The sequence below is a fragment of the Bombus pascuorum genome, chromosome 3, assembly GCF_905332965.1.
Source record: "Bombus pascuorum chromosome 3, iyBomPasc1.1, whole genome shotgun sequence".
Taxonomy (NCBI): Eukaryota; Metazoa; Arthropoda; class Insecta; order Hymenoptera; family Apidae; genus Bombus; species Bombus pascuorum.
The window spans coordinates 9257729-9285024 of record NC_083490.1 but is presented as its reverse complement, the minus strand read 5'-3'; the positions used below and the strand labels follow the sequence as shown (position 1 = coordinate 9285024).

At 32.2% G+C, this 27296-nt stretch overlaps 3 protein-coding genes across 3 annotated transcripts; 1 reads left to right on the top strand and 2 right to left on the bottom strand.

Annotated features, from left to right (window-relative positions):
* Positions 1 to 27: 27 nt before the first annotated feature.
* LOC132905036 (phosphoenolpyruvate carboxykinase [GTP]-like) lies at positions 28 to 7706 on the bottom strand. The gene is made up of 7 exons (XM_060955954.1): positions 6438 to 7706; positions 4256 to 4513; positions 3424 to 3608; positions 2734 to 3128; positions 1961 to 2308; positions 1561 to 1827; positions 28 to 972 (listed from the first exon to the last, which is right to left on the bottom strand). The coding sequence occupies exons 1-7, from the start codon at positions 6695 to 6697 to the stop codon at positions 514 to 516; spliced, it is 2172 nt and encodes a 723-aa protein (XP_060811937.1). The 5' UTR covers positions 6698 to 7706; the 3' UTR covers positions 28 to 513.
* Positions 7707 to 15610: 7904 nt separating this feature from the next.
* Positions 15611 to 20637, top strand: LOC132905543 (PHAF1 protein CG7083). Its single transcript, XM_060956929.1, has 8 exons — positions 15611 to 15919; positions 16419 to 16501; positions 16602 to 16829; positions 16897 to 17106; positions 17185 to 17334; positions 17544 to 17708; positions 17806 to 17982; positions 18106 to 20637. Exons 1-8 carry the CDS (start codon positions 15856 to 15858, stop codon positions 18301 to 18303), a joined length of 1275 nt encoding a protein of 424 aa, XP_060812912.1. The 5' UTR covers positions 15611 to 15855; the 3' UTR covers positions 18304 to 20637.
* Positions 20638 to 22093: 1456 nt separating this feature from the next.
* Positions 22094 to 25212, bottom strand: LOC132905542 (dual specificity protein phosphatase CDC14A-like). Its single transcript, XM_060956928.1, has 8 exons — positions 25137 to 25212; positions 24853 to 25054; positions 24265 to 24564; positions 23918 to 24184; positions 23533 to 23662; positions 23282 to 23460; positions 22784 to 22896; positions 22094 to 22140 (listed from the first exon to the last, which is right to left on the bottom strand). Exons 1-8 carry the CDS (start codon positions 25210 to 25212, stop codon positions 22094 to 22096), a joined length of 1314 nt encoding a protein of 437 aa, XP_060812911.1.
* Between the last annotated feature and the right edge of the window lie 2084 nt (positions 25213 to 27296).

The window sequence follows — 27296 nt, the reverse complement described above, 5'->3', positions numbered from 1 at the left end:
GAACTGTAAAACAACTTATTATTTTCTTAAAATTTTTTATTAGAAAATACATATCCAAAAATACATATCATTCTTTAAGTTACAAATGCCGAATTGCTTTTTTCGCTAGTTTGCACACTATTATCCTCGCACTCGATCCCTTACAAAAAATCTGTTCTTACTTTTAAGAAGTATTTTCTTATAATAAAAACGATACTGTAAAGTGTAAAGAAAGAGCATTTGTTTGAAAGAGTAAACAAGAAAAAAAATGTTTTAATGAATATGACAATTATGTTCGACATTCAAATAGAAATCGTCGTAATACTACGTTTAGGTTCAGTATAATAAAAAAACCTAACAACTATCTGTTTAATCTCTGTACGGATTCAATTTGAACTTTAATATGATCCTTAATTTGAGAATCTCTCTAATCCTCGTTGTAAATACCTTACTTTTGATTAAAAAAAAAAATACAATTCGAAGTATATCAATGTTACTCAAATTTTTCACGATATTAAGGATCAAACGATTGGATTAAAGCTTATCCACATTAGAAGCGAGACGATCGAGCTCTTCACGAATGGCTGCAGGTAAATCATCGCCTACCTGCGCGTCGAAATATTCCCTAAGGTGCTCAACTTCCTTTTGCCAGAAATCTTTCGGTAAACTGAACAATTCCTCCATATCTACATTCTCCTTCAAATTTTCCAAATTAAAAGACTGTAATTTTGGTAATAAACCTATGGCAGAATCTACCGCAACGTCTTCGCCGTCGAGCCTTCGAAGAATCCAGTCTAGAACGCGTGAGTTCTCGCCATATCCTGGCCAAAGGTACTTGCCATCCGCATCCTTCCTGAACCAATTCACGTGGAATATAGCTGGTAGTTTGGCATTTTTCACTTCGGTCATATTCAGCCAGTGATTGAGATAATGTCCGAAATTGTAGCCGAAGAAGGGTCTCATAGCAAACGGATCGTGCATGATTGCTTTGTCCTGATTATCAATTGTTATACAAATTAGTTTCACAACATAGAGTTGAAATAGAGAAGCACGATGAAAAATTTATATCTTCCTTTTAAATTTCTCAATACATTCGAGACCAGCGTATGCTAACAATAATTTTTCTGGTTGCAATTGAGAATTGGCTGATATTAGACTGAGTATTTATTCAAATTCAGACTTTTATGAACACACAAATAAAAAAAATGGAATCTAAGCAGAGATTCACTTCATTCATAATCGGTACTGTATTTTTGATATTTTATATTTTATATTTTTGCATATTTCTGCATTGTGTGCTTTTTCACACCTTTAAATTTCTCATAAATGTATGTACAGAAATTGGTAGTCTACTGACAATGTAAATCTTTGCAGACGACTCATGCGTTACGTTCTCAGTCATGAATCAGCCGTCATCATTAGCTTAATCAGGGATCGCATGATTTAACAATGTCTGAATCACCGGTCTCGAATTGGTTAATAAAGTACTTTGTATAAGTAGAAAATAATGATCCCAATTTAATATAGAACAATTCTTTGATGATCTTTTTTTAAATGATTCTTCTTTGAATTATTACGTACCGTATGTTCCGCTGCAGCAGTAGCTTCAGACCTCATCGAAGCTCCAATGAAAACACCATGCTGCCAGTTTCTAGCTTGATATATAAGAGGAATACCTTCTGGTCTTCGTCCTCCAAACAGAATAGCATCGATGGGAACACCTGTTGGTTCTTCCCAAGCAGGATCTACAATAGGACATTGTTTGACTGGTGTACAGAATCTGGAATTCGGGTGCGCTGCTGGGGTCTTAGATCCTCTGGTCCACTTTTTGCCTCGCCAATCGGTGATCTATACAAATATATTTATTTAGGAAAGTTTTAGGAAATGTTGAGTTTTTAAATTTCCTATAAATAGAAAAAACATTCACAGTTTGGTAATAAGGATTTTTTAAATACTTTCATGTGTAATAATGAATTCCTACTTCAACGTCATCGCTGATTTCTTTTTCCAGTCCCTCCCAGAAGACTCCACCGTCACTGGTTGCGGCCACATTGGTGAAGATAGTGTTCTTGAAGATAGTTCTCATAGCATTAGGGTTCGTAGCGCCATTGGTTCCGGGTGCCACGCCGAAGAATCCATTTTCTGGATTTATAGCACGGAGTCTGCCTTCCTGGTCGAATTTCATCCAGGTGATATCATCTCCCACGCACTCGACTTTATACCCTGGTAACGTCGGCTGCATCATGGCTAGGTTGGTTTTGCCGCAAGCACTGGGGAACGCTGCAGTAATGTAACGCTTTCTACCTTTTGGATTTGTGATAGCCAGTATCTACAAAAGGTAACTGATACAGAATCTTAGGCGACTAATGTACTTGTAAGTGCCAAGTAACGATTGAAACTGTTTATAAGAGTAATAGTGAAGTTGTCACTGCTTTGGTATTTTAAAAACTAAAAATTTTTATTTTTATTTAAAGTGTTTTGATATTTAAGACAATTATCTTTAATCTATATTGAAAGTGGGTCTTGATGTTCAAGACATACAGAAAATTGCCTTTAATCTACATTATATAAATTTAGTGTTTAAAACAATTGCTTTTAATTTATATTAAAAACGAAGCTTAGTATTTAAGATAATTGTTCTTAATCAATATGATAGTAATCTCTATAAAATTAAACTTTGATACAATTGCCTTTAAAGGTTTCAACATATTACATGCAAGGTGAAGTTGCGAATTAGTATACAGTGTTACGTACGAGCATATGTTCTGCAAGCCATCCTTCATCCCTAGCAATAGTCGAACCAATTCTCAGAGCGAAACACTTTTTTCCAAGCAAAGAATTGCCACCATAACCGCTACCGTAAGAAACTATTTCATTCTTGGCTGGTTTATGAAGGATGATGGTCCTTTCAGGATCACAGGGCCAGGAAGAGTTAACTTCAACCTTGGAGTCACTTTTTGGTACACCGACAGAGTGCAGACACTTGACGAAATCTTCATTGCCAAGGGTTTCCAGGACCTTTTTCCCCATTCTGGTCATTATCCTCATGGAACAGACGACATATGCGGAATCTGTGATCTCTATTCCAATCTTTGACAGAGGTGAACCCACTGGACCCATGCTGAAGGGGATGACGTACATTGTTCGACCTGGATTATTAAAATTGAATTATAAGTTTGTTTTATTTACTAAATTGATTAACTCAGATTAACTCGACATCAGTATTTGATTATGAATTGATTATTGCTTGATTATCAATCAATCCTTGGATTGTAAGTAAAATAATTGTTCGATTAGAAAAGTGAATTATGAAATAGAGTTTGAAGTATAAAATAATCGTTTGTTTCAAAATTAGGTAAAACCAGTAGGGACAATCTTAGCAAAATATGCCGGTCTCGGATGTGTTAAGGAATTAAATGTATTTTTTCAAGGTTTTGGAGTTACCTTTCATGCATCCTGGGAAACGTTCAAGAATAGCTTTGTCCATGTCAGCTGGAGAAATCCAGTTACCCAGTTCTCCGGTAACACCGTTACGTGGAGTAGGAATAGTATCGTGTTTGCAGTCGGTGCTGATGGACGTGCATTTCTCGACGCGTGCTACGTCCGCTGGATTCGTTCTAGCAAGCCAACTAAAAGTACAATTTATATTACGATAATTATGTACATGGAAAATTTCCTTTCGAATAGCTACGGAGCTTTCATTAGAATTTTGAGAGCATAGAAAATTAGATATTAGTCCTCCGTCTGCAACCTTATTTTTGCTGGTATCATTTGCATACTGTGTTCTTTAACAACAAGTCCAAGCAAATTTTTTTAGGTTTTTGAGTTACAGAAAGATTCCCGAAATTCTTAAATAATTTTCTAAGTTTCTAGAATATCATTGAATAGTTTTTATTGCTAAGCAAAGCAAAATTTAAACAAAGCAAATATAGAAAAGATGGAAAGTCACTTTAAATTACTGGTAGAAAACGACTTATTATGCAGATGGAGGGTTAAAAATTTGCATTTTAATTATCCTTCTACAGCCATTTTACCAGTACTTTCTATTTATATACTTGTCATTATTCTCTTTTATTTGACATATAGCTCATATCTTGAAAAATATTTTGAAAATTTCCTAAGTCTTATGTTGCTCAATTATATCTTCAAATCCTTATAAGACAGACGTTATTTAAGAAAATATTGGCAAATGTCCAAAGAACGACTGCTCAAAATAACTTACGTATTCAAAGAATTTCCTAAATGTTATATGCTCTCGTATGAATTAGACACGTACCAGTTTTCATATTTTGGTAAAGCCGATATTGTTCCATTCTTTTCCATAAGCTTCAACAGATGATCGTACTCTGCATCGCTTCCATCGCAAATGTAAATGTCCTTAGGACAGCAAAGGGATGCACATTCCTCGACGTATGAACGAACTTTTGGAGCAAGGGGTTCCGTCAGTGTATTCAGCAACGGTATCTTCCCTATATAATCGTAACTGTTGCTGATGGATGGATTTTTCGCCACATTGGTGACCAACGTGGACACTCTGTAAAATAAAATGAAAATTTAAATACTCTTAATGCTTATTAACTATTTCACATTCAAACGCTTAGATTTTACGAGATATTAATATTTTTTAACGCATTTCCTTTGCGATATTCATTCTATAAATTCGAAGTACTCTACGTTACTCTACTTAATGCATAAAAGCCTAATCACTAGCTTTGAATCAGCGTAACAGATCTTATATAGAGCGTCTCACAGAGTGTCTGTTAGTAACATGTCGACTTTTACTTCATCACTATAGAAACTTTGATTAAAGGAAAAAATGAATTTTTACATTGCTATTTTTCATTGCGATATTTCGTAAAGTAGCAACCTGTCTCTATAGATCAAAGTATGATCGAGAGTTACCCGTTTACTTTTCATTGATGATGTTGAAAAAGATCTCGCAACTTTCATGCTATTGCATACCGTACATGAAAATGTACCCTTTCCTTTTACCGGCAAACCTGTTGCCTTTATAAGTACATGCTACAACTGCACTTAAAAAATTTTCATGCTTCGACGAACATACATAGTTTAGAGTAGACACTATGGAGTACTTTTCTGTTAAAAGAAAAGTAAAAGCATGACGAATACTTTACACGTTACTATTATTTGTCCACATCGAAAAGTAACATAGAAGCTTCGTTATTTAAAAATAGTTGTCAATTAAAAAAAATGTAATTGTTTAACTAAAAGCAATTTCTTATAATAAAAGGATAATAATGAAACTGTATTCGTTTAGAAAATATTCGTAACAGAGAAGTAGAGAAAAGAGATTTTAAATAAACGACAATTTGTCAAAAATAAAAATTAACTGGGATGTAAATGGTAATAATCTCATAATAAAATATAAAGTAAAATTAATTAATTAATTAATATATTCTGTGTTGTCTTTACTAATCATCATAGCTTTATCTCAGTTATTCCGTAGACACTATGACGTTGCTAAACTATATTTAGAAAACCTATTTTGTAAACTTATTACAATTTAATAACAAAAGTCAGTCGCAGATGATAAAAAGTGATGTCTGTCTTCTATAGAAAAATAGCATTAATGATACTGTAAACAAACAGTGCATACAAATTGCGCAACGATGATGCTGTTGTATTGGATATTATGCTACATTATGCAATAGCAGTCAAATAGAGTCAACTGAATAGTTTCTATGCTAATAGTAAGTTTCATATCTATCTATTATTGTTTGAATTATTTTATGCAGCAATCGCTTCGGAATTTTCCCAGTCTCTGACCCAAATTAATTCCTCTTTTAGAAATGATTTACAAATAATATAATTTAGTTATGCATACTTATGAGAGAATTTGGGACATGTATTATAATTTTGCGTGATACCTGAATCGTATCTGCAGTATGCTTAAGCTCTTTATGATATTGCGAACCATAATGTTTCGAACTTTACTAGAAAGTTTTTGTAGCACACTCGTCATTAATCGAAATATTTATCCAATTCAGTCTTATTTATCTCAAATAAAAAATACCAAATGATCACAAGAGATCCTTCTATTTAAATTCTATTTCAAAATTTTATTGAAATTTTTCCTCTATAGGAGGAATCTACTTTTAAATATCAATTTAAAACGAGAAATCAAGTAAGCTCACCTTTCTTTCCGATTTCACTCCGAAGCTTCATTAAAAGAGCAACTCAAATATTCTTCAAAAAGAAAAAAAAAAAAAAAAAAAAGAAAATACCAAGTAATTCCGTCTTCCCCTTCAATTGAAAAATGTTCCAATTTCATTAAAATTCCTAAAAATGAACTCAAACATCCATTAAAAGAAAAAGGAGGAATCAAATAACTTGGTCTTTCCTACGAATCTCAAGTTCGCTTCAATATCAACCAGCTCATCATCAAGTTCTCTAAACGCAACCAGGATGACATTTCCTCATCCCTGTATCATACTCACCGCGGATAATACACGTCGATCGCGTGCGGCATCTCTGCAACGTTTGGAATAGTTCGATGGCTCAAAATTGCGAATCCTGCTATCTTCTGTTTGTTTCCAAAGACGTTAACACTATCGATCGGTCCAAAATATCGAAGATTCTTCGGGCTGCTGATCAACGATCCTCTGACGGAAGCTGTAGCTATGGAGAAGCTTCTTGTGGTGCGGAAACTGGTACTGGCAAGATTCGACCAGCGTATCGGATCGATTCTCGGCGACATGTCCTGCGTTGCTCGCTTTTATACGATCGACAAGGATTTCACACGAGCCCTAGCGATTTGCCGCACGGATTGGCTGTATGTACTTCCGGTGAACAAAGTGGGGGGTCGATGCGAAACGCCGGCGGAATCGGCTACGGACTTTGGGTCAGTCCGCTGCTGACGCGGTTCTTCGCCTTGCCGATTGTCGCTATCCAGACTCGATCTCAAACGATCTTTGATACTTTGCTTCTTTATAAGAAAGAAGGGAAACTCCGTGGAAATTTTAGAAGTAGAGCTTCTTACCGATTCTCGAGGAACGTAAGATTATTTTTAAACGAACTATTTAAAGGAAGATCCTCGATATTTGACTTCCTTATAAGAATGAAGATAAACGCTGAAGAGATTTTAGAAAAATTGCAAAAGAATCTCAATTATGAAGAAACGTAAGATTATTTAAAAGAAGATTATTACTTCGGGAAGAAAAGGATTTAAAGCTTGAATTATTTAATGATGATGGAAGATGTTCTTCAGGATCCTCCGACGTCTATCGATCGAGCGAACGGTGACACGATTGAACGTGATTGATCGAGCCTTCTATATTCTCTATCTCGTGACAGTCTGGTGACAGCCTTGAAGTCGTCTTGAGGTGAACATACGAAGAGGTTTTATGTAGTAGTAGGTACTTAGCAAGTAACAAACCGTGAATTCGTGGCGGCCGATGTATGAAGCTAGCGGTAATGGTCGACGACACTTAGAAACAAAGGAAGGAATGAACTATTTAAAGAGGAACATAACGCACTATTACACGGTTTCGAATGCACTGCACCCGGGCGAGTCGATCGAAGTAAAAGTAATCGCGGTACCGTGATTGATCGGCCCACGCGTTGCATTAAAACGAAATCGGTTGCAGTGGCCGTGTCGTTTTATATTGAAACCGTTACCCGCCACTCGTTCTTCTATTTTTGCGCCAACACTTTCCCTTTCCTCTATCTAGCGCAGCATGCGACGCAACGCGACGTCGCGAAAGACCAACAATGTGCTCTCTCGCTTTTAATTATCTGAACGGAGTACCTTTGTACGGGTTAAATATCGTCTCGAGAAACGATTAATAATAAATTTTGTTTATATCTAGTGGAAACGACGTAGCGTCAAGATCGTAAATATCAAGTATTAAGTGGCGGCGGTCATTGATGTATATCGTTGAGCTTAGGATTGTTCTAACGTTGTAAGCGTTTCGTAGGAGCATCTTGAGATGTAGAAGTATCATACATAGATTTTGCGATTATGATCCCTTATTTAATATTTTTCAGGCTCCATGTTGCGTGTCGTATATGTATCATTGTAATTGAACAAGTTGTTATTGCTAGATCGCAATAAAATTTCGTTAAAAAGTTAAAATTATACATGAAGAAGAATCGTTATCAAAACCTCGAGGAAGATCGATGAACAGCTCAATTCATGATCGATCGGGTTATTCCCGATTATCGAGCGACTTTTTACCATTAATCTGCGCTAATGCATCGAATACATGTTGTATGAATGTTGAAAGGAAATAAGAGATAAAGATTGTTTGATATTTTTGGATTATTGAGTAAATTAAGATTTGGAGAAATGATATTTGACAAATTGAATTATTAAAATTCTGATTATTATATGCAGTCGCATGAGGGAATTAACTGTATGTAAATAAAACACTTGCTATAATGTAGTATTAAAAAGTCGTGAGAATTAAGATTTTCAAGAATAGTTTAACAATAACGAATGAGAAAGTTTTGCGGATATTTTTAAATTTGCAACTTTGAAGCCTTTGAAATGTGCGTGCTCAAAATGACTTCGAATTTCGACACATTTGCACTGAGGTATGTCAAACTGAATACACGATTACGTAATTTGATTACTGTAGTTGAGGTCCATAAAATTGTTCAAGAATTAGGAGGCGTAATAATTTCCTATAAAGAACGGCACGTCAAAATATTTAGATAGATCGATATATTTTCTGTTTCGTAAAGATCAAAAAAATTCAACGATTGCTCAACCCGACAATAATCGATTAGAATTCCACAAGTTTCAAACGGTACCAGCTCGTCCGAGGAACAATTAAATTGCTTATAAATGAACGTTGGATCGATGTGGATCGTGATGTTCGTATCTAATCGATGGGATAATATGTAGTTCAAAGTATAAGCAGTAGAACACTGTCAGAATTGCTGTCCTAAATGAATCAATTCTGATAACGCGAAGCAAAAAACTTCTCTGGAATCTTTACTGAAACTTCCAATTGCACAATAGAGAACGGAATATTCTCTAATGTTATCAAATACTATTAATCGCATAATTTTATGTCTGTCAAAAAATCCAATTTTAAATGTTAACTAATGTAAATTATTAATAAAGTTGGCAATATAATTAATGATATAAAATTGTAAGATAATACGAAAAAAATCAAACATATATTTGCATGAAACGATCCTATACCTAATGTTAAATCATTTTTTCTTTGTGTCAGCGTCCTTGGCACTTTATCCGCAAGATAATTGATTCTTCTATTGGTTAAGGGAACAGTGATTAGGATAAGATTTTCTGTTAACTCTGAAATCAATAGAGCGTTCGCCTAATAATTTCTATCTAATCGCTGTCTTGGTGAATATGTTAATCGTCATTGTTTCTATTTTAAAGATTAAAACTGGTAAAATTCCAATTTTCCTTTGGCTCAATCGCTAAAGATTTAGATCATTTTCTTATTAAATATTACAATAACTATTCTAAAAACAATATTTAGTTTTGAATTGCGTATCAAATTAATCATAATTAAAAATTTTTGATCCTCGATCCAGTACATCTTTCTTTAATTATCAATCATCGAAATCCCTCGCAAATACGAAACTCACTGTTAAATATACGGCTAAGTATGAAAGTTCATTGTCAACATAACGTATACTATGGATATGATGAATGTATGATCTTTAATTTTAATAACAAGAAACGATGGAAAAATAGATAAAATAGCGTTTTCGATGGTAAATAAAGTCTAATATATTTTTTCCTAAATCGTGTCAATAGGTTTTGTTGTCCCTCATACTTTATCGCGAAAAATGTGGCATTCGTGAATTATCGCGGTCAGACAGTGAACTACGGACCAGGCTACAGGCAACGAGATGCATTCTGCATGTTCATTTATAATGGGATCAAAAAATGAATAGAGAGTTGCTGCAGCTGAGCATGATAAATTCACCAACAAAGATTGCGATCGTTTGGTCATCGTATTTTTCTTATGAATGACTCTTTTTTGTTTAGCGATTATTGTTTCTATAATAACGAAGAATATTAATAACTTCTGATAAAATTAATATTGACTTTTGATCGGTTCCATAATGAACCGTTGCATCAAAATGTTATTTCAATTTTATTATTAGACATTCAATCCATTAACAGGATTTTATCTCGTTCAAATTTCATTTCCTTAATGGGATCGTTTAATTATAATCGTCTTTAATATATATTTAGGTCCGCGTAAAAGTCGATAGTTCTATTATTAAATAACATTTTCTGGATACTATATTACATGTGTCGAGATGTTTTATATCTTCGGCAACGTAATAATTTGGCAAACGTAATGTTGATGCAAAAGTATGTACACATAATTGAAGAAACATTAATTAATATCGATTATATAGAAGAAATCGATGGAGCTGGCTCGTCCAACGTTCGGAGAAAGACAACATCGAGGCGAGATTACTGGGAGAAAGAAATTATGTTCAAGCATTGTACTTTGATCTAAGCTGTCCACTATATGCGATTCATACAACATTATTGTTTACAGAGACTTCTCGAACAACATCGCACTTTGTTTGGACTTTGCAGACCCGGATTGCCATTAATCAATCCAGAGAACGATTAATTTCCTGGAAGAATCATTAACAGAAAAGTTTTAAAGGTTTCCCCCAAGGAAAGCCAGACACTAAATATCGTATTTATTTACATGTACATACTTGTGACCTATATCTGCGGTACAAGTCAGCCTCTGATAAATCGATTATTTAATTCCTTTTTTTATAAATATCAGAAAGCGAGGTAGCATCGTATGTTTTGAAACAAACTGAGCTACATTCTGTTCAAACGAAGATGAGTCAAGGTTAAGTCAAGTTTAATCATGTTGAATTAATTTAATTTTAGAGCTAAGTTAGATCGCGTTTGAATTTCATTAAATCGAATTAGAGCTGAGTTAAATTGCGTGAAAGTATGTTAGGCGATATCAACTTGTATTATATAGAATTAGAATCAAATTAAGTTGAATTAAATAGAATCAGATTGCATCAAATTGAAATAGATTGGATTAGCCTGACTTTATATTAAATTAAGTTTAAATTGAATTAGATTCAGTTTGAGCTAAGTTAAGTTGAATTACATTGAGTTAACATTTACTGAAAGTTGAATTAAATTAAGTTATATCATAAGTTGAATTTGATGGAAATAAATCGACTTAAACTAAATCTAACTTGCATTGAGTCGAGCTATCTCAAACAAAGCGAAACTGAGTTAAATTGAAATTGCTTATAAGTACAACTGCCTGCACACACAGCAATCGTATACTTCATGATTTTGTTGCAATGATTTATTTAGCTAATGTCTCATTTCAAGGTAACATTCAGCGAGTTTATCAACATTCAGCATTTTTTTTCACCCCGTCCGATTAATTAATGATTAGTCCAGTGGTGTTTGCGTGTCTGCGCGAGCCAGACCACGGAATATAACACGAAGAATCTCGCGAAACCATCGGGAACGATAAAAGGATCATGACCGAATGCTTTTTCAGCTGAGTAGAGATAACAGCTTTTGTATTTCAGCCACTCACGTTGCGTGCACGTTGTTCCTTTTTTATCGAGGAAAATTTTTTCTCCGAACAGCTAAGGCTTGCTGATCGACCTCTTATCCCTCGTATAAAATGCTACGTATTAACGTCACAAAATTTTTTTTCTATCTTCGCGATATACGAAGATTATTCATCGATGCATCGAGATGAGCGGAAAAAGACAAAGAAAAGTTCTTAACGACAAAACAGTAGCTCGCTTATGCTAATCGAATGCGTACAGGTGTGTAAACAAGTCTTGAATGATGCACGAATTGCCCAGAAATTTATACAGAGATCTAAACGATATTTATATCGTTTATCAGTCAAATTGCAAACATAAACAAAGAAAGATAACAGGCACGAAGATGAATTTTTTTATCACTTTTTCCATCATTTTTACTGATAAATACTTTACAACAACAAGAAAGATCAAAGGGTAATTGAGAGTAATAAAATACATTTTTAGATTGATTTCAAATACAAATATAATCATAACAATCGAGTCACATAACAGTGTTGATGAAATTTCAAAATGTTTCACATAACACATATGGTAATATTCATGAAAGGTATCTACAAGCGGACGAATATTTTCATGAGTCAGACAACAAAATTGAACCGTGCTAATAAAAATAATGTTGTAATGTTGCAAAGTCCTCTTGCCATGTCATTTATCGATGTTTACGTATTAGCAAGATACGTAGTTGGTAAACAATAACGCGATTTTTGAACGTGTTATTTATTGTTTTTTGTTATATGTATATTTAGTTCAGTAAATACAGTTCCATAGTTTTGGTAACGTTCTTTCTCGATCCATGAAGATCCTATGTCAAGAGTCATCGATGAAGTCTGATCGTCTTAGTAAAAAAATGTTTACGGATCAAAATGAGTAATTTGTACCACGTAACGTCGATCTACGTATTTTGTTTACCTGACCCTTTCGTAAAGTTGATATCGTGGACTTTGTCCTGTTAAGCGATCATGTCAATTGAATCGAATTAATAGGTATATTTTAATGGATGCTAGAAAGAATAGAACGCGATTGCGTCCAATAAAATTGTGCATAAATAGTTATAGATATACTGCGTTCGATCTCGTATCAGATTGATTGATAGTGGTTTTGTAAACACATGAGAATATTAATTATTTTGTTTCGAGTTACCACGTATGCTGGATCACTTTTCTTTTTACAATTCTAAATAAAGGAATAGGAAAAATATTTGATTCTTTTGCGATAATACAGCATTGAGGTTAATTAATTTGTAAAGATTTATTGCATATTAAACTTTATTAAAATAGACTGAATGTTTTCTACAGTTACTATTTTTTTCCTTACATCTCTCATAATTCGTTTTTCCATTTAAACTATGTACTCTTTTTATTCAGATATTCCTCAATCTTGTTACGATGTTTATTTAAATAATTTCATTTTCTATTTGAATTCCAAATTTATTCAGTTTTTGTGTTATATGTGAATTTACTGACATTTTCCCTAAAAATAATTAAAAACTAATTGTATAATGTAGCAGAGACTTGAAGAAGTATCCCAAGGTTTTCTCAAATCTTTCGAAAATCTAAAACAGCAAAAACATTGCTCATGGGAATATTAAAATATCGTTTGTTATATATTTAGTTCCTATGAATCGACTATATTTTGAATCTAATAGGTTCTTTTCATTTTTATCTACTATATACTAAAATATTCTCCTTTAATCATAAAGTGACATTAAGATCAGAAAATTAACAAAGATACTTTCACTTGTGGTCTTCGTGTAACAATGAAATAAATGTAGCTCTTAAGAAAGACAGAGAGAATCGAAGATGGAATTGAAATAAGAGTCATTGTGTTTTGGTTCGAATGAATTCCTCGAAATCGTTCGCCTCTTATCGCCTTCATTCTTCCCCTTTTCATCTTTTTCTCATATTTTTCTAGACTTCGATAACTTCGACCCGGTGTCACAGAGTTATCGATATATTTTGCATAAACATATACAATATACACAATACGGAACGCATACATATTCGCAGAAAAGTCACGCGTGGCTTGACGTTTCTGGAGGCTCGACTGTGTAGCGCATGATATGGTTATCATAATTGATTGCATAACATGGTGGGCACGACCGCGCGATGTATGCACCAACAACCGTTTCACGAGGAAAAAGTATTTCAATCATAACAATGGCGTTTTGTTAGAACCTGTAACTTTACCAAGCGCTATTCACATTCTTCGAACGCTTTCGTTCGTTTTAGAATTCTTTCAGGCGACCGATAAATTTATCTGTAGTTTCCACCAATAATAGTAATTATATAGTTTCAAATATCTTTCCAATGTAACAATAATTGTATACGATGGGAATATTTCCGTTGTAGTGGCGATTTAGTGTAACTCTCTTAGCTTTACCAAGTAGGTACGATTCATATTTCTCAAATATTTTGCTTTAAGACTCATTCAGAGAATGATAAATTTATCTCAATTGTTTACTAACGATGACAGTTAATTTTGGGTAAATTTATAATATTTATTGTAGTAATGGTTTTATGCAGCAAAAGCGATTCAGTGCTGCCTTTTGTAACTATACTTTATTAGGTTTTTAAAAAGAAGGTTTGTCCATTTTGATTCACGTCGATCGCAAAATTTATCTAAATTCGTTATCTCACGATGATATTGATTTCAAATAGATTTATAATTTCTACTACTTATTCAGTAGAGAGTTAAAAATTTCTTTGTATCAGAGTAGAAACATTGATTTTCCTATAAAAATAAAAAGGTGCATTTGTGTAATCTTAAGCTTCGATAAAGGACAGTCTAAACAAGATTATTTTTTACTTATAGTTTGTAATTCATACATAGAATATACACATGATCTTCGTATTTTTTAATTTATCAATTCGTAAGCAAAATCTCTCGACTGTTATCTTAAGACCGCACTTTGTTATCCGGATGATTTTCAATAAGAATGCGTCATATATATCTCAGGAAAGATTATTTTGTGTTTTGACTATCTGTTGCGTTACATTCTCAAATTTCCAACATATTTATCACGAACCTTGATACTTTCCATAAAATGAATTTTTACAATCAAGAAGCTTTTTGTTTACATCATATTATTTCTTTCTTTTTATGAAGAATCGAAGTATTTTATAAAGAATCGAGCAATTTTTCTATATCTTTTCCAATTGCTGCATCGAAAGTTCTTTCGTGTATTTACGATCGTAAAACCCCCCACGGCGTGGGTTAACAAAGAATACAAGATTCTATTATCTATGATCTTTAACCCCGACATCTTATAATGAAGGGAAGTTGTATCGTTTTTATTGCAAACTTGCTAAATCGAGTTTTCTTTGTCCGCTTATTAAGAATCTTGTCTATTATTCCAAATTTATTTCGCTAAACTTTATGAAACTTAGAATATAATAAAACAAAAAAATTTCGATAAAAAAGGAATTATTAATATAAGGAAACATAATTCCTGTTGTTTGAAATCAACACTTATCTGGTTACGTCTTCGTACAATGTAAAAGGATTAAAAAAAAGATAAGAAAAAGAGTAAATATTTACTACTGAATATAATTTGAATTTAGAAAGATCTCGAGAAGAAAGCATGTTTTACAATGCGGATCTCGTAATTGGAAACATCTGTACACGTGATTGGTATCGCGGCGCGAATGAAGAAAAGATATACGAACATGATTAGCATGTGATCAATGAAAATAATACGTAGTACGCTTACAAATCAAATTATTTTCTCGTATATGCTTTATTTACAACTCGTATAATTACATAAAACTTGTCAATCAATATTTCCAATTTTCCAATGTCGATATACATTTTTTTAAACAATAAATATATCACGACATAATGTAACATCGTTTACATTAAAATTACAAAATTAAATAGCATGAATAAATAGCAAAGTAGTTATTGTTAATTCAAATTTTTGTTGTTTCTAGAAAAAGGTTTCTGAAGCAAAATTCAAATATTCGCGCTGCTAATTTTGGCCGAAGAAGTCGCATATGTGGCGGCATCTAACGCGAAAGAAACGAAGTTTTTCTTCGAAATGGCGACATTTTCGTACACAGTCGATAGTCTGATTCTGTTTCACGTAATTCGCGGCACATATCAGCTGTTCGGTGACAGTTTGCTAGCAGTGAGAGTAGAGTGTTGAGGTTTATTGTTTAGGAAAGCAATATGGCTATCTGGTGATTAGTAACAGTGCGATACGTAGACAAAGGAACAACGCAGTTCTCATGATATTTGGAGACGCGTGGTGCATTCTGTTTTAGTTTAATTTATAAAAGTAAGGGAAATAACAAAAGGAATCGGTTAGAGATGTTGGAACTCGAGGTAGTGCCCGAAAGATCTCTCGGCTGCGAGCAGTGGGAATTTATTTTAGGCAAGTGACGAAATACTCGCGATGTATCGCGGCTACGTCGTATTACGCGTAATTTTGCGATCATCAAATTAATTTGGAAAACGAACAGAGAATTTCCGTTATACTCTCTTCTCTTTTTCAAATTGAACTTTATTGATGTTGTCGTCATGTCAGCATTCGTACTTTGCTATTTCATTCTATTTGTAAACACCTCGTTTGACAATCGCGCGTAAACAAAGAAAATGGTGATCATTATGAATATTTTGTTGCTTATTATGTAATTGTTTACACGTATTGCCTCGCTATTTGGACTTTTGCTGCTGGATTATCAATTAATTGGATAGTAATTAATTGGAAATTGACGCTTTAATAAGATATCACTTTATAAATAGATATGAGTTTAATGAGAGTCGTGATATTATTTGAAATAATTATGTTGATGCGCATATAGTTTAATATAAGCAATTCATGAAATAACGATAATGTGTGGTCTACTTTTAAGAAAGAGTTATTCTTACAGGCATGCATTTTTCCCAATCTGTATCGATAATACAATCCCAAGTGGGCATTATAAGGGGAGTACAAGTACTTTATAGTGATAGTGTAAGTATATATTGATAAAAATTAGATTTATATGTTATTATCCTATTCTTTACTTTTGTGTAATTAATGTGGAATTAAATTGTATGTTTTACACACGCAGAATCCTTTAGATGTAGATTTAGTAATTAACTTACCTCATGATGGAGTTCGACTTATATTCGACCCAGTGGTACAAAGGCTCAAAATAATTGAGATTTATAACATGAAATTAGTTAAACTCAAATACTGTGGTTTGCCATTCAATTCACCAGAGGTTTTGCCATCTATTGAACAGATTGAACATTCATTTGGAGCAACCCATCCTGGTGTTTATGATAGTGATAAACAAGTATAATATTTTCATTTATGTAAACGATAAGTAAAAATCTGTGCAATCAAATAGTGTTGGTTTTTAGGTATTTGTGTTAAATTTTCGAGGACTATCGTTTTACTTCCCCATTGATTCAAAGTTCCAACCTGGATATGCACATGGATTAGGATCATTGCAATTCCCAAATGGAACATCTCCCCTTGTGGCAAAAACAGCTATTTATGTTGGTAACATGGGTGCTGGAGGTGGAAGCGATGAGCACAACTTAAAGGCACCACCACCACCTCTACCACTTGTAATTATTTTTTGTTGGTGTTATAGAACAGGACAAATATCTAAGCAAGATTAATATTATATAATCACATTTTGCTAGGTTTGCTATCATAACAATTTGTATTTAGAAAAAGCAGATGTCATGCGAGACAAAATGCGTACACGAGGTCTTAGATTGCACCTTTTCACAGAAGGTAGCTCTGTAACAAGGGTATTATTGGAGCCAAAAAAACGCTGCTTAACCAAAGAGGTTATATTTTATAATTTAGTTTGTAGTAGAATTTTTATCCCTAAGTACGTATAGTCTAAACTTCTTCAAACATTGTAAGTGAACTGTATGATCGTTATAGCAATGGGAGAACTTTTAAATCTATAACAATTGAACTTTGCTGTATGTTGCATTTATTTCTTATTATTTGCATATATTTCTTATATTTTGTACAACACACATAATTATAGGTGTTATTTGGTGACACTTGTGAAGATGTATTGAGTGCTTTGGGAGCACCTTCTCGAGTCTTTTTCAAAGCTGAGGATAAGATGCGCATTCATAGCCCTCACGCACACAAACGCGATAAAATAAGACGGTCGGATTTCTTCTACAACTATTTTACTTTAGGATTGGTACATTTTTCTCTTAATAGCTATTCCATACTTCAAAAAAGTAAATCAGCAAATTGAAATACACATATATATCTAAACATTCTGTCATTTCTTCTAGGATGTTTTATTTGATGCCAAAACCCAATGTGTTAAGAAGTTTGTGCTACACACAAATTACCCGGGGCATTATAATTTTAACATGTACCATCGTTGCGAGTTTTCTTTAACTCTTCCACCAGAAAATAATTCCACAGAATCGGGGAAACTTATAGATGTTTCCCCATCTCCAGTTACGGTACGATATATTTCTGAATGAGATGTATAGTTAAAACAAATAATAGCAGCTTCAACAAGTCTTTGATAAATGTTTGATAAGTGTTTGAGATTAAGATAATTTCAACGATCGTTTGTTTTTTAGATCACTGCCTACACGAAATGGGATAGAATAAGCGAACAGTTGAAGGCTAGTGCACGGCCAGTAGTATTGAACCGTGCTTCCTCGACGAACACAACAAATCCATTTGGGTGTACGTTTTGTTATGGTATACGCGACGCGATCGTCGAAGTCATGGCGAATCAACATATCGCGAGTGTAACTTTATACAGAGCTGTGTGACCTTGATAATTTATACAATATGGTGCATTATAAAACGCTCTTTGAGGAGCAACTGATGGAATGATGTTTTTGAAAAGATGAAAACAAACAAAAAATAGACATGTTTCAACTCTGTCGGAAATTGCATAACATCACCTTTGAAAAAAGACTGTATGATGCAAAAAGAAGTAACGGGAGTGCAAATGCATGCAAAATCCTGATGCAGTTTCTTTTTTTTTTAACACTAACGTAACAACATTGAAATCGTGAGGACTTTACATAAAAACAAAGAAAAAAAAAAAGAGAGGAAGATTATGAAGGATGCAGTGACGGTTTAAAGCTCAGAAACTCAAGCGATATCATTTTGAATATCATGTATTGTTGCTTGTAACGATATACATAAATCTTTTTCCCTGGAATATTCAAACCCAGAGAAATAAAACAAAACAAAATAAAAAAAAGGAATAAATATCACGAAAAAAGCAAAAAGACGATCAACTAAGGGGTACAAGTGTCTGCAATATTCAATAATATCATATTTAATATACTGTTTTTATCTTTTGGTTATAAGTTTTAAATATAGTTAAAAATTAAAAAAAAAAAAAGGATCTTGCGTGAGCGATGAATATTATAATATCTGAGCTCTATAATAAAAAGAAAAAAAAAATATGAAAGGGGAGTAGTTTCAAAGGATAATAAGAATTTTGATAGTTAATGATAAACCTATGATGATTATAACGACAGTAACGATTAATAACACATGACAGTAAAATATTATAATGTGCTTAGTGCAAGTAAAAAAAATGATATCTAACTTTCGAGAAACCAAAATTTTTTAACGCGTGTTTAAGATAACAGACAAATAGAAACAAAAAGAGATAAATGATGACACAAAAGCGATGTTTTGGGTACACAAATTAATAGACATAATATATATTATACATATTAGAATGGCATTATCCATTCAATCTGTGCAGAATTGAATGTAAAATCGTAAAAGTATATCAAAAGATGATAAAACTATACACTGAATAACAAAAAAAGTATTTATCATAGCGAGAGGAATTAAATTCATGGCCTGTTTTTTACGCTTTTATCTATCAAACTATGATCATTGTGATACGTGACGAAAATTCAAAGCGCAATACATTATATAATATTTAAATTGCAATATTTAAATAAGTTACTTCTTTGCATTAACACAAACAAAGAACAGAAGAAAAAGAGAAAGGATAATTAACTAATTACTTTCTTATACAATTTTTGTGGCATTACATAATTCTTGTGATTATAAGTGTACTCACAAAACTGAATTAGTCTTTAACCTTTTAGTCACGTAATATGAAATACTATATCATGAATTTGTCATTAGCTTACTATGCCAGAAGGAAAGTTCTTTTCGTTTCTTTTTCTATTCTATAAATTCGAGATTTCACGTTGATGTTAAATTGCACAATTGTATATACCCTATATGAACTTGTTTCCTGCTAATCATAGGGTATAAAAGCGAATATGTTTTATGTATCGTATAAACTTTGATAGTTGATAATCTACAGCGATTATAAGATCTGTAATGAGTAATAATCGTAAAATATAAATAACAAAGAACGCGTTCGAGATTGGAGCGCGAGGCATGAATAATGAATTACTTTGATTGTCACTTTTAACTGCACAGATTCGTGACGATTTTCCTTCCTGTTTACCGAATTAGCAGAAATTTTGTGGTCCATGATTTATGATATAAATCTCTGTAAATTGTACCCTTCTGTTTCCACTATTGGGCACAGATGATATTTCCTTTGAAGTTCAAACTTGAAATATCGAATGATCTCAATATATATATATACATATATTTATATGTATATATATATCAGGATTCGAGAGCGATTCAAAAGTAAAAGTGATGGAATAAATAATGTTGTTGAAGAAAAATGCTAATTGACGCATAATTGTACAAAAAAAAGCTTTAAGAGACGCGGATCTGCGTGTTGATCTGCAGTTGTTCTTGTTTCTCAAAATCCTATTTTGATGGAATATCTCCCATTTTTGTCGAAACAGTTGCGTGGAAATTATTTTCAAGTAAATATATAGAGCATAAAATTCTCTAAACAAGCTTCATGGAAGCATTCACCGATGCAATAACAAATGTTCAAAAAAGAAAAGAAAAGGTAGAATTAAAACACAGAGGAAGAGAAAATCAGTGGATCTTTTAGAAATTGTATTCTCTATATAATTATTTCTGATAATTCTTCCCGAGAAATCTCTCTATTTAGTTTATACAAAGATGAATCATTTTGTATTGAATGGATTATAAAATCATGTAAAAAATTTTTCTATAAATCATTTTTCCTTCAATATTTCTTTCAGGCTTTACTGATCCTCGTGTATTTTCTTTTCAAAAAATTATATATATATTATATATATATTAATTAATATTATATTATATATAATTAATATTATATATTATATAATATTATATATATATGTATGTATATATATATTATATTGTAATATATATATATAATATATAATATATATATATAATAAAAAATATATATATATTTTGTATGGTTTGAAAAAATCTCAATTATAATTCAAATTAAACTAGAAAGAAGTAAATTTCGTGTTTGAACGAAATAAAATAATTTCTTTTCTTTTATGTTTACTTACTTATTTTCTTCGACGCGCGTTTTTCAAAGCGTCCAATCCGTGAGAGATGCAATTCCTTTGTCGCGACTCTGACGTTCGAGATGGTTTGAATTTGTTCATTTTGATTTCGTTCAGTCTATCTCCTTGTGTCATAATATATGGATCCATAGCTCTGTATTTTTGTGGAGTTCGTTCGGAATCGTCTGTTCCGCGAAAATTTCTTAATTTTCCTATGAGCAAAAAAAGAAAAAAAATTGTATTATAATACCTGCATAGCATAGGACAAAATTTATTTATTTATTCAACGATGTAGATTAGTTACATAGCCTAAATTCTTTTTTATATTCTTCAAGTTTGTAGTTTATCTCTTATATATGCACTAAAAGATACCTTTACAATGACTGCATAATTCAAATTCCATCGTAGTGTCGATAAATAACAAGAAAATTGCATAAGACAAAGAACACTACCACTATGTTAGAAATTGTAAATTGAACTAATTGAAATTGGATGCGCGCGCAGAATGCTCGTTATGAGAGATCTCTTAGAGCGAAAACTTGTTGAAAATGTTTTATTGATATTTTCTTTTAAACTCATAATATTCGCTGCAACATATTTTAACAATTTCCTGTTACTTTTATGAGTCGTTAGTTCTCATAAATAATTTAATTTTAATTTAATTTCGATTCATTATTAATTCCAATTTATATTGATTGCGCGCGCAGCTATCGATAGATATGAAGTATCGAATAATCGACAAGAAATTGATGATGATTGTTTTGTAAATAAATGTCTTTTTACGTTGAAATCTTATAAAAATATATTTTGTACTAATTTTTGGCTTCAATTTCTATGATTATTTCATTCGTTAAGGTATCATATGTGTTAAAGTTATATATATATTTTTACGTGGTAAGAAATCTCGATCGATTAGTAATCGAAATCGAGGTGCGCGAGAATGTTCGCGAAGCAGTTTGTTCTTTCCTTTCGCGCGATTGTTCTTTCCTGCACGCTTCGACGTACTCTTGAATTTTTTCCTAATTTTACGTTACAAATGACGCCAACACTCTTTCACAATGAGGATTTCAACTACTATGGTTTGTATAAAGGTATAATAATATAATTCAATAACTTTTGTAATGTAACAGAGCAAAATATTATATTAGTTTTTCAAGGTCAGTAGACCTATGCCAGAAGACCAAAGATTTACTGAAATTTTGATATAATTACATGAAATTAACTTAGAAACATAATTTTCAATTAGAAAAGAATACTATGTTAAAAAGTGTAATGTACTGCGTATGTATATTACCTTATATCAGTTATGTAGAACCATATTTTTATTTATATATTATTATTTTTATATTATTATATATATTATTATATATTATATATTATTATATATATTATATAATAATTATATTATTTTTATTTATATTTGTGTTTTTTAAAAATTAAGAAATAAAGTACGAAAATGATAAAATATCGAATAAATACCTAAAATTCTCGTAAATTTCGTTTTGCCTTTTTTCTCTATCGGTAGACTATCGTAGTTTGGTTCTGAAACAATACAAATTTACATTGAAAAATTTCCACCGTAATTTAATGTAATCCTAACCCTAATTTAAAATTAACATTTTTCACCATTCTTTTTTTCTCTAATTATTTTCTTTTATTAGATCATCACTTTCTCGTCAAAACAGAAATTGAAGATCTTCAATATAAAGGCTGAATTGAAAATTACAATTTTCATAGGTAATATCTTTACTAGTCTCTAATAAAAAATTCTATTCCTTGTATACTCTTTTCTTATACGATCATTGGTTGATTTTAGGCAGAGACAAAGTCCTACCTGTGCGCCCTCCATCAAGCGTGTAGTGTATTTTCTTTTCCAATTTGTCCGCGATCGAATATATTCCGCGTTTATGGTGCAATATTACATCTCCATCGCCATAATACTTCAATCTGCGAATGATACATCACCATGATGTAGATAGGTATGTATTGAATATTATTTATACGTCAAGTGTTCTTTTTTTATTTTTCATTAAAAATTAATAGTAAGAAAGACAATTCCTCTCTGTATTAACCCTTTCGAGACGGATTTTCTTTCAATAATAAATGCAATGATATAACATACAGCAACAATATAATGCGATAATATAATAATAATTAATTAAATATAATTTTTAAAATGAAATAATTTCAATTTACAACGAGATCCTATGCTTTAATAAACTTCAATTGTCCTATTAGTTTCTAAAGGGTTAAGGTTGTTTTTTTGATTCAATGATCAAAAATCTTTATTGCAATATTACTATTTATATCTAATAAAGGAAATATGAATTACTTATATTGTTGACCAGCGTTCAACAAATTTTTCTCTATATTTTCTAACCAGGCTTGTTGATGTCCAATAACGGAACCAGGTCTGCAAATCCTTATCCAGGCAATAGCTTCTCTTGCCGCCATTTTATAATGCTTTACTAAATATGCGGCAATTAATGAACCTGTCCTTCCTAATCCAGCCTGAAATATTATTCATATAGTAAGTAAAATTTGAAGATAGATTAGAAAATTGTTTAAAGAACTTCAAATAACTTTGCAATGAACTGCTATCGGACCGCTGGTATTTTCGCTTAGTTGCAAAAATTCATTCAGTATTCTTCTCGGTGGTACCGTGCCGTCTGGCATGAACATATCGTAATGCGTGATCCCTACATCGGTGAATCTATTTTTAAAGCATTACTTTAATTTCATTCTAAACTTAGAGTCATAACAAATTATGTAACCGTATAATTTCTAAGAGTTTCAGGCAAATATAATTCTTTCAGTATTAATAGAATAATAAATCTTAAAGATTAGAAAGTAGTCAATATTTGCAATAAATAATGTAGTTCTTCTACAATTAGATAATTTTATAGAATTTTAAAAAATCATCAGTTGAAATTATTAAGATCTCTGTGATTATAGATTAGATTTGTACCTCGATGCACTGTATGCTTTCTTATTCAATCTGACCACGGCTGTGACTTCGTTCTTTAAAAAGTAATCAATGTAGCACTCAGGTGGATGATAAGGTGTGCCTGGTTCCGTACTTGGACCAACGAAAGCCAGGAACTTTTGTGGTACCATCCAATTTAAGGCACCGTTTCTCATGTCCTCATACTTTTCATATTCAACCACATCAAAGTCGCAAAAATTAAAAAAGCCGAAAGAAACTGCTTTTTTAAGCGCGTTCAAGCAATCTATTCTTGTAAAATAGATTATATAATTTCGATTAGTAGAATTAATTTTGCAGTTTATAATTTCCACGCTAAATTGTCACCTGACAAATGGATACTATAAATTTCTGATCCCATAGAAGCATCTCGAAATGGCTTTATAGGAATTTCACCTCCCATAAAAAGAATGTTGTAAGCTTCTCTTGGACTTTTGTTCAGGTATAATACCGCGTAAGAGGCAACCAGATATGCGGAATTTGCCCTTTTGTGATCTCGTTGTGATGTATAGTGCACGATTTGTCTATGCTCATTTCCTGGGCTCTCGAGCTTCTTACTTACTTTGCAGCAGTATCTGTAAAAAATATTATTAACAGTATTACGATCCGATAGTAGTTCCAATGTTTTCAATCTTATTACAATTATTTCTTTTTAATTAATATTGTGAATTTTTATTCAATCATTTTTATTTAATTATAAAAGCTATATAATATCGTATAATTTGTATAATAGTATAATTAAATACAAATTCTTTTAATTATACAAAAAATAATTTTATGAAATTATTATTTCAAATTTTGTTTTTTTTTCATATAATTATAAATTATTACAGATATGGTGGACACTATCAAAAGATAATACTTGAGGGACATATAAAAATATTATTATTTATAAGTATAAAAGGATTTTAAATTCTTACTTGTATAAACAAGCGAGGTTTAAAGGGCCAAAATCGTAGTAAAAGTTATTGTAAATTAGCTCGTCGTCGATTGTAAAGAAATGGATATTAGACGTGCTTTTTACATCCTTTCGACCGTTGTATAACGTTGCAAAATAGAATTTGTCTTTTATATATTCACAAATATAAGTAACATCTGGATGTTTATAAACTGTAGTAATTTCTAATAGAAAAAGATTAATATAAGATGATATGGAAAGAATACAAAACAAACAAATTTCTGTCAGTATTCACTTCGTAAGTACCATCTGGATTGATGTTTCTTTTATCGTAAGTATGATAGTTTCTTTTCGAGGGTACACAACTTTTTTGCTCGTACATGATGAAATGATGTTCTTCCTATAAGCGCAATTATTTTCTATAAACCACACACCTTGTATGACAATTAAACAATACCATGTTTTAGCCTTGATAAATCATTTGTAAATTATATGAAAATGATTATCGTCGAAATTTCCTTGTGATTGGTCATTGATTTTTAAAGATATCCTAGTCATATCTTGCACAGAAAACAATATGCTTCTTTCTAATTTATTATCGTGATATGCATTAATTTGGGGACAGTGTCATAGATTTGTCTGTTTTGTTGTCAAAGATAGTTTTTGATTACAAAATTGTAATTAACCAAACACATGATTCTCTGAACCTGGAAAAACAAATGAGATGAAAAGGAAATGTATTTCTTTCTCATATTTTTTCATTCTTTTAGTTGTAGGAGAGAATTTAAGAGTTACTGATTCTATAATACGTGTACCTTGGACAATTTTCATTTTCTAACAAAATAAAATCTGCTCCTAAATTTATCGTTGTTTGCCACGCCAAATTACTGATCTCATGTTTGCCAGATGTCTGTCGAGTCTCCACGTTTTTCAACTTTTTTTTCTAAAGAGTTGATTGATCATTGGTCGTTTCTTTTGGATCATAATTCGTATACGATATACTTTTAGAATAATGCATTTTATATTTTCACGATACTAATGTTCCGACAATTAATTTCTAACAATGTTCTAATAACGTTCGCAGGGCTAGAGACGAGAAGAAGTTGCAGAAATATCAACGCTACAAAGGGTGAGTCAAAGTTTTTCATTTTCTCTGCTTTCAGACTGTAATTACAGTTGCGTTACTTTTAATTAAAGTGCACGTCCTTGCATGCCTTGGTCATTTCTTTTGATGTCTTTAAAAAGCTTCGCAAAAAGTCGACACTGAGGTGTACTATTTTCATTAACTCATACGCGTTAGGAAATATTTATAATTCTAGAAATGTTGCAACATGTTCAATAATGTAAATAGTACAATAATAATAATAATTCTAATAACATTAAAATATTACGGAATATAAAATCCATAGATCATAAGTCAATATAAATTCCCAAAACTTAATTTTACTAATTTATCCAATTCTTTCGATACGTCAATTTAATAACGCGGATCATCGATGACCATCGTAGCGGTCAACGCGTTAATCCTAGCCTCTGACCCTACCTAATACCTTTTCTGCAATTTTTATGACGCAATGTTGTTCTCATCTGAAAAAGGAAAAGAAACAACCAGCCTCAGATGGCAATTTCTCTTAAATCTTCCATTCTTCTCGTACGAAGAATCTCAACGTATTCCACCTTGACCATCTTGCGTAAAACTTTTCCTCTTCTCCCCAACCACTGCCTCCTCCTTGTTTTTCCACTATGTCACTGCGGTACAATTTGCGAATGCACCGGGAAGTGGTTTAACATGCAACGTGAGGCCTAACCGGTAAAGCGACTGATCGGTATTTACGATTCAAGAGAAATCTTTCGCGGGACAACAAGGCGGCTCCGTCCATCCGTTCCGTGCATCCATTCCCTGCGTCCGTCAATCCGTTATAATTTCTCCGTTAATAGAATCCGAGATTTCGTAGCGATCCGTGCGATGCATTCGAAATCCGCCCAGTCGCCGTTCTCTCTCTCCCTCCTCCGTGCTCCTCTTCCTCTTCTCGTCATCTTTCGTTCCTTCGCCTCTTTATCGATCGAACTATTGCTTTCTACTGTTATTTTTGAGCGTTTTTATGTAAGAGTTTCACCAATTTCGTTATTTTTGGAACGGTAGTTGTTTTTCAGTCACGCGTCCTTGCCAGCTTTTACCCTCCATCAGCTAAATTGCTTTTTCATTCTTGTCATCTTTTCTTTATTTTATTGTTTTTCTTTTTGTACGATTAACGAGCAAATATGACCCTTTACGTTGAAACTTTGTCCGCTATTTTTTATTTATTTATTTATCGTCACGTTTGTCGTTGTATTTAATTATTCGTAGCTTGCGTACGAATATTCCGAAACTTCGTCTATTCTAGACTTTCGTAAATTTGAGAAAATTCTTTCCCTCCTCCGGTGCTTCTCTTCTTTCTATCATCTTTCGTTCTTTCGCCTGTTTAC

What these genes read in the sequence shown, in the direction of transcription:
- LOC132905036 (XM_060955954.1), bottom strand. Translation starts at nt 6,697, where the DNA reads ATGTCGCCGAGAATCGATCCGATACGCTGGTCGAATCTTGCCAGTACC. An exon ending in TTACCAAAATATGAAAACTG is followed by an intron (nt 3,609 to 4,255) that starts GTACGTGTCTAA and finishes TTGTACTTTTAG; the next exon opens with TTGGCTTGCTAGAACGAATC. An exon ending in AAATCAGCGATGACGTTGAA is followed by an intron (nt 1,828 to 1,960) that starts GTAGGAATTCAT and finishes ATATTTGTATAG; the next exon opens with ATCACCGATTGGCGAGGCAA.
- LOC132905543 (XM_060956929.1), top strand. Translation starts at nt 15,856, where the DNA reads ATGTTGGAACTCGAGGTAGTGCCCGAAAGATCTCTCGGCTGCGAGCAG. An exon ending in GCAGTGGGAATTTATTTTAG is followed by an intron (nt 15,920 to 16,418) that starts GCAAGTGACGAA and finishes TTATTCTTACAG; the next exon opens with GCATGCATTTTTCCCAATCT. An exon ending in AACGCTGCTTAACCAAAGAG is followed by an intron (nt 17,335 to 17,543) that starts GTTATATTTTAT and finishes ACATAATTATAG; the next exon opens with GTGTTATTTGGTGACACTTG.
- LOC132905542 (XM_060956928.1), bottom strand. Translation starts at nt 25,212, where the DNA reads ATGTACGAGCAAAAAAGTTGTGTACCCTCGAAAAGAAACTATCATACT. An exon ending in AACCTCGCTTGTTTATACAA is followed by an intron (nt 24,565 to 24,852) that starts GTAAGAATTTAA and finishes AATTGTAATAAG; the next exon opens with ATTGAAAACATTGGAACTAC. An exon ending in CGATAGCAGTTCATTGCAAA is followed by an intron (nt 23,461 to 23,532) that starts GTTATTTGAAGT and finishes ATAATATTTCAG; the next exon opens with GCTGGATTAGGAAGGACAGG.